The sequence below is a fragment of the Uranotaenia lowii genome, chromosome 3, assembly GCF_029784155.1.
Source record: "Uranotaenia lowii strain MFRU-FL chromosome 3, ASM2978415v1, whole genome shotgun sequence".
NCBI classification, from domain to species: domain Eukaryota; kingdom Metazoa; phylum Arthropoda; class Insecta; order Diptera; family Culicidae; genus Uranotaenia; species Uranotaenia lowii.
In genome coordinates, this window is record NC_073693.1 from 178,439,618 (window position 1) to 178,459,344 (window position 19,727).

The 19,727-nt window shown below is 35.8% G+C and overlaps 2 protein-coding genes across 2 annotated transcripts in view; one reads left to right on the forward strand and one right to left on the reverse strand.

The window, feature by feature from the left end:
* The window catches only part of LOC129752880 (ankyrin repeat domain-containing protein SOWAHA), a 326,016-nt gene that overhangs the window by 237,327 nt on the left and 68,962 nt on the right, over positions 1–19,727 (reverse strand). The window lies entirely within an intron of this gene.
* Positions 9,562–13,732, forward strand: LOC129758421 (pyrroline-5-carboxylate reductase 2). The gene is made up of 4 exons (XM_055755921.1): positions 9,562–9,800; positions 9,861–10,108; positions 10,168–10,585; positions 13,336–13,732. The coding sequence occupies exons 1-4, from the start codon at positions 9,722–9,724 to the stop codon at positions 13,407–13,409; spliced, it is 819 nt and encodes a 272-aa protein (XP_055611896.1). The 5' UTR covers positions 9,562–9,721; the 3' UTR covers positions 13,410–13,732.

The following is a 19,727-nucleotide window of genomic DNA, read 5'->3' on the forward strand; positions in this document are numbered from 1 at the left end:
TTTAATTCTTCTATCAAGAATTTATCATCTAACGTTCACCGCAATGCCATTAAACTAGCATATAAATAATCCGTTAAATCGTACGTTATGGCTTTCCATCGTGGTCTACAAGGTGGCTGCTTTCGTACCTGACAAATCGACGGGCATTTGTAAACTTACGGAGTACCCAGTCTCAGCCATTTGTAGTCCCCTCCGGTGTCCCTCAAGGAAGCCACTTAGGACCACCCATTTTTATTATTTTTTGTCAACAATCTTCAAAGCTGATGTACGCGGACGACCTTAAGATATTCAGGAATATTGAATCACTTATGGACTGTGCAGCACCTCAAGCCGACATTTCGACTCTTCTAATTTGGTGCATAAGTCGTGGAATGATTGTTGTCATGTTCTGTAAAACTTGAGAACCGTTAGGTTTTTACTATACAATGGATACAGTGGAAATGGAGTGGTTTCGATCAAAGATCTCGACTCTATATTCGATCACAAACTAACCTTCTCGGTAACCATGCTGCTACCACTGCAGAAGGTTCTGCCATTGTTTGTTTCATCCGTAGGAACACTGCAGACTTTGAAGATGTTTATTGTCTGAAAGCGGTTTCTGTGCAATGGTGCGTAGCGTTTTGGAATACGCCGTGACAGTTTGGACCCCTCATTAGGCCGAGTAAGAAAGATATACGACCAAGCCCTGACGTCAAAAAGGACTTTGGACAAATCGAGCTGTGAAAAGTTTTCACCACTGGAGAAACCATGAATATACATGTTTACAAGGAGAAGTGTCTTCAAGAAATAGCTTTTTCATTCATCCAGTCACACGAAAGCCCCGTGAAATTCTGGCCTGATCTAGCTAGCTACACCCGGGATGTATTGGTACAAGCAGTATAATATTGATGTTATTGAAAAAAGGATTTATTCACTAATCTGCCTACAGTTTCGTCCCATCGAAAGATATTGGGCCATAGGGATATGGCAAAGTGCTCAGGTAACCATTTAGCACTGTTGCCAGCCGCTATACAGCCTAATAGAAGCACTTCAGTGCCTATCAGCCATATATAATGTTTTCAAATGGTTATAGGCACTGTACGATTGAAGCCCCGGAATGGGCCCTTAATCGGTTTCAAAATCCGTGCCCCAGAGCTTCCATTCCATTTAGATGATAGCTGTCATCGTGAAGAGAGAAACAAAAAAGAGAAATCAACTAGGTCCAACCTCACTCTGTTTACTTCCTTCTGCCTAAGACACCAGAAGAAGAATACCAAATCGACACAGTTTATACGGACTTGAAGGCTGCATTCGATCGTGTGGACCACAAACTTCTACTGGCAAAACTTGGACACCTTGGATTGACAGGCGGATTAGTATTATGGCTCGAGTCTTATCTCACCCGTCGCAGTGTATCAGTGAAACTTTGAATCAGCCAAATTCAGCAACTACTCTGGTGTCCCCCAAGGCAGTAACCTGGGTCCTCTACTGTTCTCCATCTTTTTTAATGATGTTTTGCTACATTTTCTAGAGAAATGCTTGCTAGGGTACGCAGATGACCTAAAATCGTTTCTTAAATTCAGAAGAGCAAATGACTGCTACAGACTTCAAACATACGTCGACACGTTTGCTAACTGGTGTAAGCTCAACTACCTTTCAATAAGCATAACGAAGTGGGCTATTGTATCCTTCTGACGGAAATTACGTCCTATTAGTTGGAATTATGAAATTTTCAACACGCCGCTTGCTAGAGCAAATGTTTTCAAAGACCTCGGGGTACTTCTGGATGAAAAGTTATCTTTCCGCGATCACTATTCACACGTGATAAGCAAAGCCAATAAGAATCTCGGATTCAACAAAAGGGTACCGAAAGACTTTACTTTAAAGACCCGTATTGCCTTAGGTCATCATACATTGCACTCGGTAGATCATCTCTCGAAACAGCTATGGTTGTCTGGTGCCCATCAACTGCTCTTTGGATAAAGAGAATCGAAGCTGTCCAAAACGCTTTTTGAAGTTCGCGCTGCGCCTCCTGGCTTGGAGGTGGAACTACCTGAATTAACAGACTTATGTCGCCTTCTTGGAACGGAAACATTGACGGCAAGGAGAATCATAGCTCGTGCGGTAAATGTCAAAAAAAAACTTCTTAATGGTGGAATCGGCTGTCCGGATCTTCTTTCCTGTATGAACATAAATGTTAGGAAAAGTATTGTCCGTAACTCTGAATTCCTGCGGATCAACTTCCAGCAAACCAATTATGGCCAACAAGAACCCATCCGAGCTCTGTTTCTGGTTTTCAATTGGTTCTACGAGCTGTACGATTTTAATATTCCTACAGAAACCTTCAAATTAAGAACAAGAAACTCTGATCTATTGGTTAATTTTATGTTAAATAATAATATCTTCGACAGTTTAATACCGTAGATTTAAGTACTACATGGAGACTGAATTGTCAGATGGATTGTATTGAAATAAATGTAAATGTAAATGTGAATAAAAAGAAGAGCTGTGAATTTGTTTATTTTTAAAATGTGTTGGACTTACTGGAACCAGAACAGCTTCTAAAACGTCTTACAGGCAGGAATATCAGTCATTTTGTCGTTCAAGCTGCTTTTTTCAGACGAACATCGGCGAATTGTGTAAGTTAATAGTCCAGAAGAGTTTTTTTGAAGAGAAATTCTCCGAGTGACTACTTTAACTCAACAAACAGATCAACAATAAAAGTACTTTTTTTAAATTTCATATGCTGAAAGAATCCTTGTCTAGTTTCTTATTGCTTCATTTAAATGGGCCAAATTTCCAAACATCCATGCGTTGATAGGATAGGCCATCAAGTTAAGTGGCCGATTAAATACAAAGCAGAAAAAGTTATGAGTTCGATATCAGTTTCTACACAAACAAAAATCAAAGGAAAATGAAAGAATATTTTTCTTCCTGTGGGTTGTACCCACAGGATTGACATTTCCCAACAGGCTGTATATCGGCTGAAATACACGCCAAAACCCAAACTTTTGGGCAGCCCTTGAGTCGAATATAAAATTGTTAAGCTTTGTGGGGCTGTTTCTATATCCCAATACAGGGCCGAATAGAGGTTACTTGTGTGGTGGATATATAAGTTAATCAGATCCGCAAACATATTTTTTTTCTTGAATCTTGACAAAACCCTTTAAAAAATGATTTTAACAATTTCCTACATAATTTTGTCATGGAGAAATCGGAAATTGTATGCGGCCAAATTATAAATGAAACAAACCTCATTTACTGATGAATATGTTTCTAATTTTGCCTACAGTGAAATATTCAGCTTGACAAGTCGTTAGCTTGAAAATCGAAAATTTCAATCGAAACATGTTTCGACTTTGTTAGGAAGAAAAATTAGAAACACATTTCAAAAAGTTTTCATAATTTTATTATAGCCCATTCTCTAAGTTTTTCCTTGAAAAACATTTTCTTGTTGTTGTTATCTTATCGTAAGGATCTAACTTATGTCAATTGCAACTTTTTGCATCAGTTTTAAATAATTCTTTTATGTCTTTATTATAGAGACTTCTAGCTTTTGGCTGGTGCGTCTTTCGAATAATTGTACAATTCATTTCTCAAATAAGTACTTCTGCAAAATCCGATAAAGGATTCAAAGTATATTTCTCGAAATAATGTTAGGAATTTTTTAAGTTCATATTAACCGAAGAATCAAAAACTCATTTCATAGAGTAGAAAAAATTATTCGATAAAACTTTGATTAGCATAAATAAATGAAAAATTGAAAATGAAAGGTGAGCGTAAAAACAATTAAAACAACAATTAAGGTTTCATCGGAAGGCAGGCGATAAAACCATTTACATGCTGCTACATCGATTATTGTGTGTATTCGGCAAATGTAGAGGACATAATCAAATACACTCACTTTTTATGGAATCATTTTCCTCCATCGTTATTATTTTATTTCTTACTTAACCCTCAACTAAATACGAGCCCCTAGCATATGTTCTCAGTATTTTAATTGAAAAAAATTTTAATATTTTTTTTTTATTTCTTACACTATTTAAGCAATTAAAACCATTGAAAAACAAACTTAAATGACGTTATTCCGTTGACGTATAAACAATTTTTATCAGATTCGTAGTTTATGCAGTAGAGGGTTAATTAAATCAGAGTACTGGTTTCCGTCGTGTACTTGTCGATAAACGGCATCGAAGAAATGCGATGGCGAATGAGAGTGAGAGACCAACATAGAAGTGCCAATGATGGAGGAGCTCGGATGATGGCTTGGTTGGTTCGTTTGATGGCTTTGTTGGTTGGTAGATCTCGACCAATTTCAGGGCACCCATTGAACGTCGTCGTGTGCTGTACCAACATCTACTCGATGTGGAGGGGATGAAACAACCAGAAAACAAAACTTAAAAAGAGAGACCCCATCATCGAAATATTATGCGAGCTGTGGGTGGGTGGATAGGACAATTCGCAGCATCGGAGTGTGGCACGATAATTAAATTACACACAGAGAACGAACGCGCTTGGAAGGTTTTTTTTATTATTTTGCTCTCCGCCTTGTCTTTTCTATTTGTCTCATAGCCAGCACTCGAATCTGATTGGGTCACAGATAATTGGGTAAACTATTTTTATCTTTCGCTCATGATTCGGCAACGACCATTTTTTGGTACGCCTGTGATGCTGTCATCTAATGATGATGTCGTTTGATGATCAGCGTTCAAATTAGCAAAATTTAGGAGAAGACATATGTATATCGAAATCGAGGTGAGGATTGTCACCAAAAACTTAACAAATATGCTATCTTAAATGTTAATTACATGTTATCAACCCAAACAAACTTCTTAGTGTTTTTATGAAGTTTGTTACTTTTTTAGTGGAAAAACTACTGTTTTGAAATTTCCTTCCACTCTTAAGCATGTTTTTTTTTTGTTTCATTTAATGAGATAACATTTACTGTATTATTGTAATAATTTATTGTATTATTGAAACAATTCCTCCTATTTTTTGTTAAAGGTGGCTCCTATATTCAACTCATCGAAACATGTTTGAGTGATATTAATTCAAATTGATATAAAACGAGTTTTGTTAGATGATGTGTTTGTTTTGAAAAACCTTTCCCATTATTGTTAAAGGGGTCCGCATCCCAAACAAATCAAATGCCCTTTTCTCCCTTATATCAATTTTGCACTCAACATATTTTGGCACGAAAAATATTTTTGTAGATTTCTAAAGAGGGATGAGAAAAGGGGCTCTCGTAGATTTTTATGCATGACTTGAGAACTTATCGAGCAAATGAACCAAATTTGGAATGGGTTGGAAAATATTCAAAAACATAAAATTGTTTAAATTTTAAAATATTTACATACAAGAAAAGATTGTATGATCATTCCCCCCCCCCCCCCCCCTCCCCCATTCTCCAAAGGGGAAATGAAAAAGGGTAAGGGATTACAACATACAAACTTTTACACAACTCGAGAGCTGATGAAGCAAGTGGAACCAAATTTGGCATGGGTGAGAATTTGGGTACGAGAAATACTTCTTTGATGATCTAGATTACTTATTTGAAAGAAACTTGGCATTAGAGTATTATTGAATACAAGAAATATTTCTTCGACTTTTTGAGATCCCTTATTCCTTATAGTGGGAAGATGAGAAAAGAGAAGGGATGCTCCAATCCTTTTGATTAGGATTACTCTATCTAATCGAGCAACACAAAGTAAATTTTTCACGGGAAGGTATAGGGGTAAGATAAATATTTCTATGATGATTTGAGACCCTTTTGATTAATAGAGTTCCCCTCTAAAAGGAAAAAAAAGGTTCTCATACAATGTATATACAATACAATGTACAGTGTACAGTGCGTATTCCATAACTAGCGCACCACATACTCATATAAAGCATCCATCCCTTCATTCAGAGGGTAGACGAGAGAAAAGGGGAGTCTTTTTTATACTTAATTTTCAATACTTGAAAACTAATGAAACAATCAAGGAAAATGTTTCGATGTTAATTCGAAGCGTGCTCTACATTTCACGGGGAAGATGAGGGGAATTCCATACAAGATAAATATACAATTTTGCATAACTCAAGCAAATAATGGCAATGTACTAATTTAAGGTGGTCACTTGGGAATGGTATCTGCAAAATTACTAAATCATGTACCGATATATTGATAACATTGACCTTTACAAATATTCGGCTAAACGAATATTCGGCCGAATATTCGGTCGAATAATACAATACAAAAGCGATAATTTAAGTTTCCTTCTATTTCTTCCATCTTAATGTCCCTCATGTTTTTGAGTTGTTGTTTTTTTTTTCAACCAGATGATATGATCAGATGATGTATTACAAGATCGTTTTAAAGTAGGGATATCTCTGATTGAAAAAAAATGTCACCTACAACTGAAAGGACATCAGATGACTTATCACTTCTAGGGCATGAAAGAGAATGGGTTCCTGATAGGTTTACGGGATGAATCATCCAACCGGATGAAAATCCCCGAAAAAAATGGGTTCTAGTGAAATCTGGGCGAATCACGTCGAAACAGGAAATGAATGTGAAATTGCTTATTTGATACCGAATTACACGAAAGTCGAATATGAGCAAAATATCTTCAAAATAGTTCTTAAAAATAACCATGATTTTTAACCTTAAGCATGCCATATTTTAAACCACACGGTCGGGCAATTCAGGACGATTTTTTTTAAATTGAAAAAAGGGCGAATTTCAACAAAATCTAGTACAAAAACATACATGAGGAAAGTGAATTAAATAACTTGAATTTTGAAGTTTTCATAAAATCACAGCCGCAGTATTAAAATTGTACCTAGGGATTAAACAAAAATTTATGTTCATTTTTAAATATTTTAAAAATCGTTTTTTTACACAAAACCTTGCAATTTTCAAAAAATAATTATAGTTTTTCATTTAATTTAGGTAGTAATTTGAATAAAGCCAGACATGCCGGCCCGATTTGACTTATGGACGAATGGATTTATGGGAAAGCTTTGATATTTCAAGAAAATCTGGAATAATCGAATTGAAAGTATAAAGCGATACTTGTCAGCATTCTCCTGTACGATCTACTGTGAAAAAATTCAAAAAATTAATAAATAAATTTAAAAAAATTAATGTTCGGTCCATTCGGCCGAATACTTAGCTCAGCTATTCGGTGACCCGAATATTCGGCTTAACGGTTTTTGGGCGGTATTCGGCCGACCGAATATTCGTTACATCTCTATTAACATTAAATTATAAGCAATGTCAATATTATTGTGAAAACTTTCCAACAGTTGGGACATTGCGATACGTGTTATACAGTTATGTGAAAATTAAAAACAAAATTATGAATAATTTGCAGGGCTTTTGTAATCATTCCCTGTTGTTCCCACTTATCCAAAATTAAAATATCAAAATTGATTAAGAAATCGAGAGCATCTGATGTCACTTTTATAGGATAAATGTATAGCTGGATAATTACTAACATAGAATAAATTCACAAAATTATCTACATGGAGAAATCAAAAACCAAAAAGTGTCACAATTAGAAAAAAAAATCTGATTGGATTTTTGTCAACTGAGATTATCTTCGGTTTACTCCTCACAAGCATAAAAAACATCTGCATAAAGCAATCTTATTTAAAAAAAGAAAAAAAGTCGAGCATTTCAAGGACTTTTTGACAGAGAAAAAGTGCCACTCTTTGCGTAACCAAAGAAAATTTTTCCGAAGCTACCTGCAACAACTAAGGGTGTCAATTTTCAAGAGCAAACGTTGAAGCGAGTGGAAATTCGACGCAGGCCCGAGAGAGGACAACAAATCATTTGTAAATGAATTCCACGAAAAAGCAATCACAGGTTCGAAAGTTTTGAAGGCGGTGGTAAATGTCAACCGAACTGAATGAATGAGAACTGTTTTTGGCATGATGTTGTTTGTAAACATATGCTCGGGCAGACGATATGGTGTTTAGAATGTAAAACGAACACACAAAAAAAAATCGAAGGGTGAGGGTAGCGGAATTAAGTGAACCGCTCGTAAATCCTGCGCGCATTTTGGTTTTCAAGAATGGTAAAAGGACCAATTGCAAGCGCCGGGGTGTGCGAGTCGAAGGATCATCAGTGTTTTACATGCGGCGAGAGATCCTTTTGCCACTGCTTTGGTAAAAAGAATAACTTAAGAGGCATCCATCAAAATTTGAAACAGGATCCGTGGCAGGACTTTGGTGACTGCCAAGTGTGTCCTAACACTTATGTTTACATGTTATCCATAATCTGCCCATACTCAACTTCTACTTCTAAATGTCACATTCGAGAGGATATCGTTTTCTAGGAAAATATTGTTCCCAAACTGTGACTCTTGTTTAGTGCAATCGAAACCGATCTTCTTACACTTGCACTGTATGGTGCTGTTAAGCTGCGACCGCTTATAAATTTAAAATTTCTCACACATGTGTGCTTCCACCAGTATTCGTACAGCAGCAATAGTAGTGCTTTATTGCAAAATAAAAACTCATGTGGGTGCAATATCTTCAAATTAGCACGGCGAACGACACATTGTCATAAGTCGGCACTAAGCAGAAGAAGAAGCCCCTTGCCTAGATCGAATTCGGAATGTGTGAAACCCCTTTTTCCCAATGCCGTAGCACATTAGAAACATGTGGCCGAAAACACATATTTCAGTTTTAAATTAACTTTATACGGTACCTAATAAACACAATTAGGCGAAATAAATGTAAAACTTGCGTTGATTTGCGGCAGTGTTGAATCTTTCTCCTGCACCTGTGCTGTTCGAGGATACCAGCAGTGAAACGGGGGATGGTCCCGGTTTTATTGGACATAGTTGGTTTCGGTCTGGCTTATGAGCTTGTGGCCTATTCGAATACGTGTGGGTGTGTGTATTTACGTACCGGGGGAAAGTAACCCTGTGTATATGACTAATGGGGCACACTTGCCACACACATCTGGTTAATTACTTATGGGAATCCTAACTCAAATTCATTCGGAAGGTGTTGAAATTAGTCTGGTGGTGAGTTTCTGAACTGGCTGAGCCACCAACAACCGTGATCATTCGAAAGCAAACTATAGGCCTAGTTTGAAGGTTATTATCAACAGAAAAATCGAAATGAAATTCATGGTTCACACTAGAACATATACAACAACTTAATCAGATTGAAATAGGTAACAGTTACAGCTAGTAACGAATTATTCACAAATTATTAAAACAGGACGTAAAAATATGATAAATGTAAAAAAGGGATTTTGATTTGGAAAAAGGAAACTATCTAATCCTTTTCTATTTTGACCATTCCCGTATGTGAAATTTTACCAGCAGTCTAAAATCAAACCTTTGGAGGTAAAAAATCCTAATAAAATTAAAACACACAAATACTGATATACACACATTTTCAACCGAACTTCTGCTATGTTTGAATGGGCGAGATCGAAATTTCTCAACGATTGCTCATAAAGTGTGTTATGACACCAATAGAGCGAACAACTTTATAAAAGATTATCAGTTCGACTTTCTTATCAGCGCCCGTTGTGTACATGATGTTTTAACTTCATCCAACTGACCGTGTGTGCTGGATTTGTGATTGAACTGTAAACTATCAACAGTCACGTTCAACCCAAGCAACTAGCTGGAAGGTGGCCGCTAGATTTAAGGTGTCTTTGGTCTGTGATACACGTGTTTAAACTAAATTGGAAACGGAATACTTAATTATTAGGTCATATTGAATAGATTACGCCGAAATGAGCAAATTATTGAAAATCGGTTTCCTTGGGGGAGGCAAAATGGCACAAGCAATGGCAAAAGGTTTCATTTCAGCCGGTTAGTAATTATGCTCAGGTTGGAGAAGTCTTCAAAAGTTAATGATTTTTTTTCAACAAGGTTTGACCAAGGGTGAAAATATGACGGCTAGCTTTCATCCATCGGATTTGCCAAATATTGAAGCGTTCAAAACCATAGGAGCACTAACTTATGTGGAAAATCTTCCGGTAGTGCAGAGCTCCGAGGTTATTTTTATTTCCGTTAAACCTTCGACAGTACCAACAGTGCTCGAATCTGTCCGACCTTCTAGTGATGGAAAGCTGTTCATATCGATTGCTATGGGAGTAACTTTGGCTGAACTGGAAAAAGTAGGTACATTTTTCCGAATATTGTTGATGACATTAAATAATCGTCAAGTATCTTTCAGTCTTTGTCTCCAAAAGCACGAGTGATTCGAGTAATGCCAAATACACCGGCACTCGTTCGAAGCGGCGCATCCGTTTACGTCCGGGGCAAAGCAGCAACACCGGATGATTGTACGCTGACACAAGCGCTGTTCGAGGCCATTGGAACATGCGAAGAAGTGACCGAATACCTGATGGATCCAATAACTGCGCTTTCCGGAAGCGGACCTGCCTACATTTTCGTTCTTATTGAAGCACTGGCCGATGGTGGCGTCAAGATGGGTCTTCCACGTGATTTAGCATATCGATTGGCTTCGCAAACCGTTATGGGATCGGGACTGTTGGTTCGAGAATCAGGCCGCCATCCGGGCCAGCTCAAAGATGACGTTACTAGCCCGGCCGGATCAACAGCGGCTGGATTGGCCTTCTTGGAAAAGAACGGTAAGCTTCTCACAACTGCATTATGGCCGGCCAAAAGTTTGGGATCATCCCCTCAAAAACATGAAAATTTTGATCGACCATATCTCAGTCATTTTATGACATATTGAAATTATTTTGATCTCATTCAAGAGATCGTGAAAAAACCTTCATTGTATGTATTTGAAAAAAAAAATTTAATATTGAGTTTATATAACTTAAACTTACCTTAAAGTTGGAAAATTTTTCAAAAACCGAATTTAAAATTCAAACTCGATCATCTCAGGGTGGGGTGGATTTTTCGCACCAAATTAAACAAATGTATTTTAATAAGTATGAGAAAAGCATTCGAATGCAACTCGAATTTTGAAATTTGGTCCACCTCACCCTAAGATGATCGAGTATGAATTTTCAGTTCAGTTTTTGAAAAATGTTCCAACTTTAAGATAAATTTAAGTTATATAAACTCAAGATCAAAATTTTGTCAAATACATACAAGAAAGGTTTTGCTCACGATCTTTTGAATGATCAAAAATTATCAAAAGAATTCCAATATGTCATAAGATGACTGAGATATGGTCGATCAAAATTTACATGTTTTTGAGGGGGTGATCCCAAACTTTTGGCCGGCAGTATAGGTTAGAAATAATTTTTTCAACAAACAAACACACACACATATATAGGATCTCAGTGAAAATTCATGTTCCTTTGAAGAGATCTAATCACTCAACACTAAGTACACTAAGTAGTACTTTGTATGCCGTGATCGAGATTCGATCTCATGACCATTGTCTTGAAGACTTGAACGTTATCTCCTAAGTAATGGCCAGCGACCGAGTTAATAGGTACGTTTAACGCAAATAGATTACAATATTATTGACATCATTGACAACAATCACTGAGACGATTTTGACGAGCGATAATTTTTAAATTGTGGTTTCAAAAACACCTCTTCAAATCCTTTTTAGATCCTGAAAATTTCATACATTTATTTTGATTGTGATTGATTGCATAGCACTTAACAAATTACGAACCAAATAAGAAAATTATGGTTTTCTCGCTTGCGACAAGTATGCTACATTCAGAAAGATCATACAAATATTGTGAATTTAACAATGAAAAATCGCTCTACAAATTTGAACACACAAACGAAGTTCGTTCGCACTGTAAGTTTCCGCTTGTGGGCCGAACCACGCTTGGCCTACCGATGTGTGGTGGTACATGCAACTCTATCTGTATCTACTATTTCATAGTAGTTGGCTCTAACGAGCTTATAGTAAACAAAGAGACGATATGTTGCGATTGGAATTTCCGATTTTCTGTCAGTGTCATCCCAATCGAGCAAAAGACTTTTCAAACTTAAAATTTTGGAATTGCGAAAGCGAAATTATGGTTATCATTTGAATGAAAAATGTTGCGCCAGTTAATTTTTTTTTATTTTAAGACTAATGTTAACAAAATGGATGAGCAAATCATTGCTTAATTATTTCTTATCAATTTCAAACAATGAACATGAAGAGCAGTAATGAAGTAACAGAATTTTGATCAACTTGGTCCTTTTATCCGAAACAACAGTCACAAGATCAATGATAATAATTTATCAATGGTAATCCTGGGGCAATACTGCAACATGGTTGCTGATTGTATTATTTTGAAAGGGATCAGATGGCGCCTCTTTGTTTACTAAAATCTCTTTAGTTGGTCCGTGCTCGAACAAAAATTTGGTATGTGATGATAATGCTTCAAATAAATTCTACTCACTCATTTTTACTATATTCCCTTCCTTCTAACTTTCTATCCGTCTATAAAATTTCATAATCTTAAGATGTTCTAACTAAAAAGAACATCACTTTTTACCGATAAGGCCGATAAATTAAGTAACAAATATGTCTTAATTTTTCTTTGCTAATGTCAAAACGACTCGTGGTATTGGAAAAAATCGGTTCTTGATTTGAAACCCTCAATAAAATTGCTACAAAATAGCTGTACATTGTTGTACACAATTTAATGAGATGGATGTATAAATAGATTCTAACGACAATGTTAAATGCCGTTTTTATGTACTGTGTGTAAAATTTTATCCCACTTCTGTGTGGGAAAACGTTATTTTCCTCATTTAAATTTTTTTCCCAATTTAAAAGCATTTTTATTTTAAGTCGGTATACCAACAACAATAATGAAAGCAGAACTTAACTTTGTTCTGTATTCCGATGTCTTTTCAAGCCAGTAAGCCATCATCAAGAAGGACAATTTTGTTCTAATTCTTCAGCTGCTACTAATTTTTGGACCTATTCCGGAAAACAGTGATCAGGTTCTGTGAACACTTGCTAAATTTGGGGTTCCAACCGAATAGAGTTACAAGAGTTTTCAAAATTTTCTCTTCCTTGAAATTTGCTGTCAAACAAAAAAAACACCCGTCGCTAACAAGCGTGGCCTACTCTTTTTTCAATTGAAACTAATTAAAAAATTATTAGAAAACAATAGTTAAGACTGAAATTTTCATTTGATTATCTCAGATTATTTTTTTTAAAAATTTGTTTGAATGGATCAATGTTTCAACTCCTCCAAAAATATGCGGAAAATCACGTACCACGAGATCTTTGAAGTCTTTTCTATTTGTCTTAAAATTAAAAATAGCGAAAAAGTTTTGAAAAGCGAAAACCTATATTAAGTTATTTCATTTTTTCTTAACCTACGTACCATCACACATTTGAGAGCTAATCAAACCTTTTGGATCCCACCATATTGATTGGAACGTGTAAATTCTTTCGCAGCATTCCGTCATGCCGTGGCCGGTGCAGTCGAGGCAGCGACGATCCGGTGTCGTGAAGTCTCCGGCAATAAATAATATCGATGACATTTCTTCGCGCCCATCACACAACACGGAACACGGATACCGAGGGAACAACGGATTGATGCAGAGCACAGAGTACGGCAACTTTGGATACTTATTAGGATAATAAATAATATCGAACAACGTTCGAGGACAATAAAAGTGCCAGAATGAGTCTCAAAACAATCGCAACGGAAGAAATATCGACCGTTTAGTCACATTTGACTAGAAGAGGGTGTCTCGAAAAGTGTAGGCAAGAAATTAAACATGCTTTTTCTATTTTTGAGATTGTTTAGGAACTTTCGATCAGTTTGAATGTTAAGATGTTAACACTAGAAGGACCGGCAAATTGAATATACCTATTCGGACCGTGACCAGTCAAAATGACTGGTAAAGGGGAAATTTTTTCTATCATAATATTTTAAACTTTTTTCTTTTGAAATTGTTTTGTTATTTATTCGATATCATTTTTGTTATAAAATGGAAATAATTTTTCACCATGGGTGCACGGAATCACCTCATTTTGGCATAGTTGACGAATACGTGTATGTCATAAAATGAATATTTCAAATAATAACCAAAAAATTAAAACACATTATCAATCAAATTATAAAATCATGTTAGACGGCTATGGATATTGACCATGGGTGCACGGTTTCACTTCAATTTTGTTTTAGTAGATGTTTTCTAACATCCATCGCTTTGAAATTTTTCAAAACATTGCCTATAAATTATACCTGATATTGTAGATTTTGAAGCTTATTTTTTCTATAAATAGAGCAATTTACCAAGGGTGCACGGATTCACCGCTATTCATCCAAAATCAATTTTTTAGCATGCTAATGGTAAAGAATAAAGACTTTTGTAGATTCAAATAAAAATTTGTGTTATATACATGGTTTTTCACTATGGGTGCACGGATTCACCGCGTTTTAATCATATATTGACTTTTTGCAAATTTTTTAAAAGCATTTTTATAAATCTTAACTAAACCAAAGTCGAAACCATGTCTTTCATGTTCAGACATAATGATTTAAGTAACGATTTTTATTTAAAGTTCCGTTTTTTCATTCCTGGAAAAGAAATATTTCAATTATATCTTGAAATAATAAATTTATTTATTTTTATTACAAAACAGGTTTTTGCAATCGTACATTTATCTGATAAGATCTGATCAACATCCAAGACATTGGAAAACGCTTACCATGGACCGAGTGAGTTTTAGGGATTATATGCATCAAGTCATGTCGTGCGACGGAAAACAGTAAAAAATAAAATAATGAATCAACATTGTCAAATGTACACGTTGATTTGTTTATCCTTAAAAGTTTTTAAATTGACGAATATTGCACTTCAAATACCTATCATGTCTAACTCAAAAATGTGATGTGTTCTGAAGCAAGTTGAAAACTATTTCACTCTATATAATTTACAACGGTGAATTTGCAGCCATTCCGGGCACCCATGTTGAAATATCCGCATCCGATGTGGTCTATCAGATAGGCTGGCGCGAGTCTGGAATAGGTATGCCAGGCGTACTGGGTTCGATTCCTTGTATCGGCAAGAAAATTCTTGGGTTCAAACCCCATAAGTTGCCGCCAGGTAAGATGTGTTTCCTCTTATAAGAAGATTGTTCAATCAGTTGCCAGCTGGCCAGGTATATACACGGGTGCCGGAATACCTGTAAGTGAACTTGCATTGGAATTTGTCGAGCCTAATAATCTAAGAATGCAAGTGAATACATACTTGGCAGAAACTGCGGCGAATCCGTGCACCCATAGTGGATAACCAACATATAAGAATATATCGCACCCATGTTGAATTATCATTTTAATTATTCAGTTTCATAGCTGACGTCTTCAAATTTGAATAAATAAGTACTCAATTCATAATAATTTTACTCATTCTAGTTTAGTATAAATCATATTTTTCACCTAAAACTACTCGATTACTCGAATGGACATGTATTAAATCTAACATAACTTTTACAAATCTTGATGAAATTTCGCCAAATTTTGACAGAAAGTTCGATTATAGTTGAGCAACAAAACAGACCAAGAAAATTGGGAGTCAAGTGCTTGAAGCGCCACACAGCGGCCAATCCGATAACTTTTTCCTCAAATCTTCACGACTTCGCATCGAAAGTCAATAATTTCATAACGAATGACACACTTCTGCCCACCATAAATCAACTAGGACTCATTGTCTTGAATGTAGCTTGCTAATGAAACCAAAAGCAAGCGAAAATGTTTTATCTTGTTTGAGTTATAGGGTTGTGAATTTTACCAGTCATTTTGACTGGTCACGGTCCGAGTGTCCATGACGAAATTTTTCTCGCTTACTAAAAGAGCTAGTGAAATAAAAAATACACAGTTTTGAAGAGATTCAAAATTCATGAAAAGTCGTATTTTTTGCGAATTTTTAAAGCGAAGTATGCAAAAGATATTCAACAAACAAAGTGTCCGACCAGTCATTTTGACTGGTGCGGTCTTTCTAGTGTTAACACAATAAAAATCACAAATTAAAACAAAGTAAGTTGAACCCACAAAGCCTATGATTAATCAGTGATGATAATAGTCAATGCAGAATGTGACTTATTTTACCTTGGACACCCTTTAAACTGTCCCCATCGAAATTATTTCTGTTTTCCCAGATCGACATTCAACTCTTCCGGGCAGAGAAGCTGCCCCAAAGACAGTGAGTTGTTTTGACGGGGGAAATTTTATGTTGCGACTAATAATCTGAAAAGGGGAATACACAAGTACATACACAGTCGTTATATTTTTCCTGACTTTTGTCAACAACAACAACCTCGGTGAAAAACTAATTTTTCATCGTCACATTTGCCCATCAAAAATCTCTAACACCTTCCCAGTTTCAGCACATAAATTCTGAAAGTGGTTCCCCCTTTTCTCTGTCAAAACGTGGGTAATCTGTTGAAACCTTTCGAGCTCATTAGGACACTAATAACGCGTCACAAGAGGATAATGAGTGGGAAGAATTTGTGAGCACTACTATTTTAGAAAAGAGCCGGGCTTCGACCAGACCGAACTGAGCGCCATGAGAAAATTTAGAAACAACTGAAATTGAATTTCGTGTAATTCATATTCTAGTTCGAAAAAGCAAATATGGCTCTGGTTCGTAACCATTGAAAATTGCAAACACTGTCAAAAATGTCCACAAAGTTCAAATCAAGCATTGCACAGTGGGGATTTTCGAGCCAAAAAAGGTACCCAATTCAGGCAAGAACGCCTTGCATGAAAAAACAACCATTCTTTATGTAAAAAAACACGAGGAATCGAATGGTCTACACCGCTTTCCGATAAAATGACTCTTAACGTCTCATTTTGCCCGATTTCCCCTATTTTTTTGGGTGCAAAGTTATAATTCCGATTGTAGCCATCTACCTTGCAACCAAAAAGTCATACAAACGATACTTATTTATGTAAAAATGTCAGCTGAATCGATTGGTGTACTTCAATTTTAGTTTCTACTACGACAAGTGGCTCATTTTGCCTCTTTTCCCCTAAATTTAGGAATTTTTTCAAAGAAATGCAGTCAAACAAAGTGTAATCCAACAATTTTTCATCATGAATGATCATTTTTGGTAGATTTATTCATATTCTAGCTAATCGCGTCACTTTTTTGTACTAGAATGAATTTTAATGGCTAAATATCCCCGACCTCCCCTAGCTTTTTTAAATTTATGAATAAATTTCACTGTAACAATCGAGCGATTCACATACCAAATGCAAAAACCAAGTGGTTTAGTGTAAAATTTGTCGCTGAATCGAGTGGTGTACACCGCTTAGTGCTCAGCTTACGAGAATGGCCGCAATCACCCCGATTTCCCCTAAAATCGAGCGATATGTGGAAAAAAATCATTATAACAAATGACAATGTATCATAAAATGCACAAAAATGATTGAAACAGGTGTAAAACTTATTGCTGAATCGAATGATGTACACCGCTTAGCGTTTAGTTGACGAGAAGAGCCTCAATCACCCCGATTTCCCCTAAATTCATTAAATTTCTTTGAAAAATACATTGTTACAAAAGAGAATTTAATTTAACAGATACAAAAAACATTGAATCGGGTGTAAAACTTATGGCTGAATCAAATGATGTACACCGCTAAGCATGAAGTTGACGAGAAGAGTCACAACCACCCCAATTTCCCCTAAATTTATTCAGTTTCTTGGAAAAAAACATTGTAACAAACGAAAATGCTAATGAACATATGAGAAAAACATTTAATCAGGTGGATAACCTATCGCTGAATCGAATGAAGAACACCGCTTAGCACTGAGTTGACAAGAAAAGTCTCATTTTACCCAATTTATCTTAAATTCATTCATAAACTCATACAATATGAACCAAAAAATCGTAGTAACAAATGAGAAAGCATCGACAAAGGTACAAAAACATAAAATCATATGTGAAACTAACTGTTGAATAAAATAATGGACAACGCTTAAATTCTGTTGATGAATTAAGTCCTATTTGACTCAATTTCCCCTAAATACTTGCAAAATAAAAGAAAAAAAAAATCTTATAACTTTCGAGAATGCATCAGAAAGTGCACAGAAATAACTGAACCATGTGAAAACTAATTGTTGAACAGAAAGATGTACACTGCTGAACGTTAAGATGATGAAAAAAGCCTGGATCACCCCCTTTTCCCCTAAATTTGAAAAATATTTTGTTGAATTGATAATTGATATTGGTTTAAACATGATGAGGCTCTTTTCATCGATTCGACAGTAATGCTCAAATTAACTCGTTGTTACAATTTTTTCTCGAAGAAATTATGTGAATTTAGGGGAAATTGGGGTGGTTGTGACTCTTCTCGTCAACTTCACGCTTAGCGGTGTACATCATTTGATTCAGCCATAAGTTTTACACCCGATTCAATGTTTTTTTTGTATCTGTTAAATTAAATTCTCGTTTGTAACAATGTATTTTTCAAAGAAATTTAATGAATTTAAGGGAAATCGGGGTGATTGAGGCTCTTCTCGTCAACTGAACGCTAAGCGGTGTACATCATTCGATTCAACAATAAGTTTTACACCTGTTTCAATCATTTTTGTGCATTTTATGATACATTGTCATTTGTTATAATGATTTTTTTCCACATATCGCTCGATTTTAGGGGAAATCGGGGTGATTGCGGCCATTCTCGTAAGCTGAGCACTAAGCGGTGTACACCACTCGATTCAGCGACAAATTTTACACTAAACCACTTGGTTTTTGCATTTGGTATGTGAATCGCTCGATTGTTGCAGTGAAATTTATTCATAAATTTAAAAAAGCTAGGGGAGGTCGGGGATATTTAGCCATTTAAATTCATTCTAGTACAAAAAAGTGACGCGATTAGCTAGAATATGAATAAATCTACCAAAAATGATCATTCATGATGAAAAATTGTTGGATTACACTTTGCTTGACTGCATTTCTTTGAAAAAATTCTTAAATTTAGGGGAAAAGAGGCAAAATGAGCCACTTGTCGTAGTAGAAACTAAAATTGAAGTACACCAATCGATTCAGCTGACATTTTTACATAAATAAGTATGGTTTGTATGACTTTTTGGTAGCAAGGTAGATGGCTACAATCGGAATTATAACTTTGCACCAAAAAAATAGGGGAAATCGGGCAAAATGAGACGTTAAAAGTCATTTCATCAGAAAGCGGTGTAGACCATTCGATTCCTCGTGTTTTTTTGCATAAGAAATGATAGTTTTCCAAAATTTAGAACAGTTTACGCGATCGTCACAGAAATAGGTACCTTTTTTTGATCAAAAATCCCCACTGTGCATTGGTGTGAAGCACATGATCAGCAACTACGGTTAAGGCTCATCAGAGAAGTCAAGTTTCATACCAGCATTTTTAATAAACAAATAACTAAGCGTAGATCGCTGAAATGTCCAGCAACATTTTTTTCGATAAGCTGAAAGTGTTGTTTAGTTATAAATCATTCAAACCTAACCTTAAACAACAATTTTTGCTAGTTTCAGAGCTCGTAAGCTGTATAGCCGGTACCAAGGCAATGAGACAGATGATTTCTGATGGACGACAAAACTTATGAAAACCCTATATCGAACAAATTCCGGCGTTTGAATCCCATAACATATCTGCTTGTGGCAAGATTCCAAGCATATTAGAGTATGTATTTGCTGGTTTGGTTTTCGCTGTTTTTAAAAGCTAAAGTAATCTTGCATGTATCTTTCGCAACTTACGGTATATACTAACCGATTATACTTTAAGTTCAATCTCATGATGGTTTTACTTTGTTATTGTAAGATTTTGCCAGCAGAAACTCTATTGAAAACGC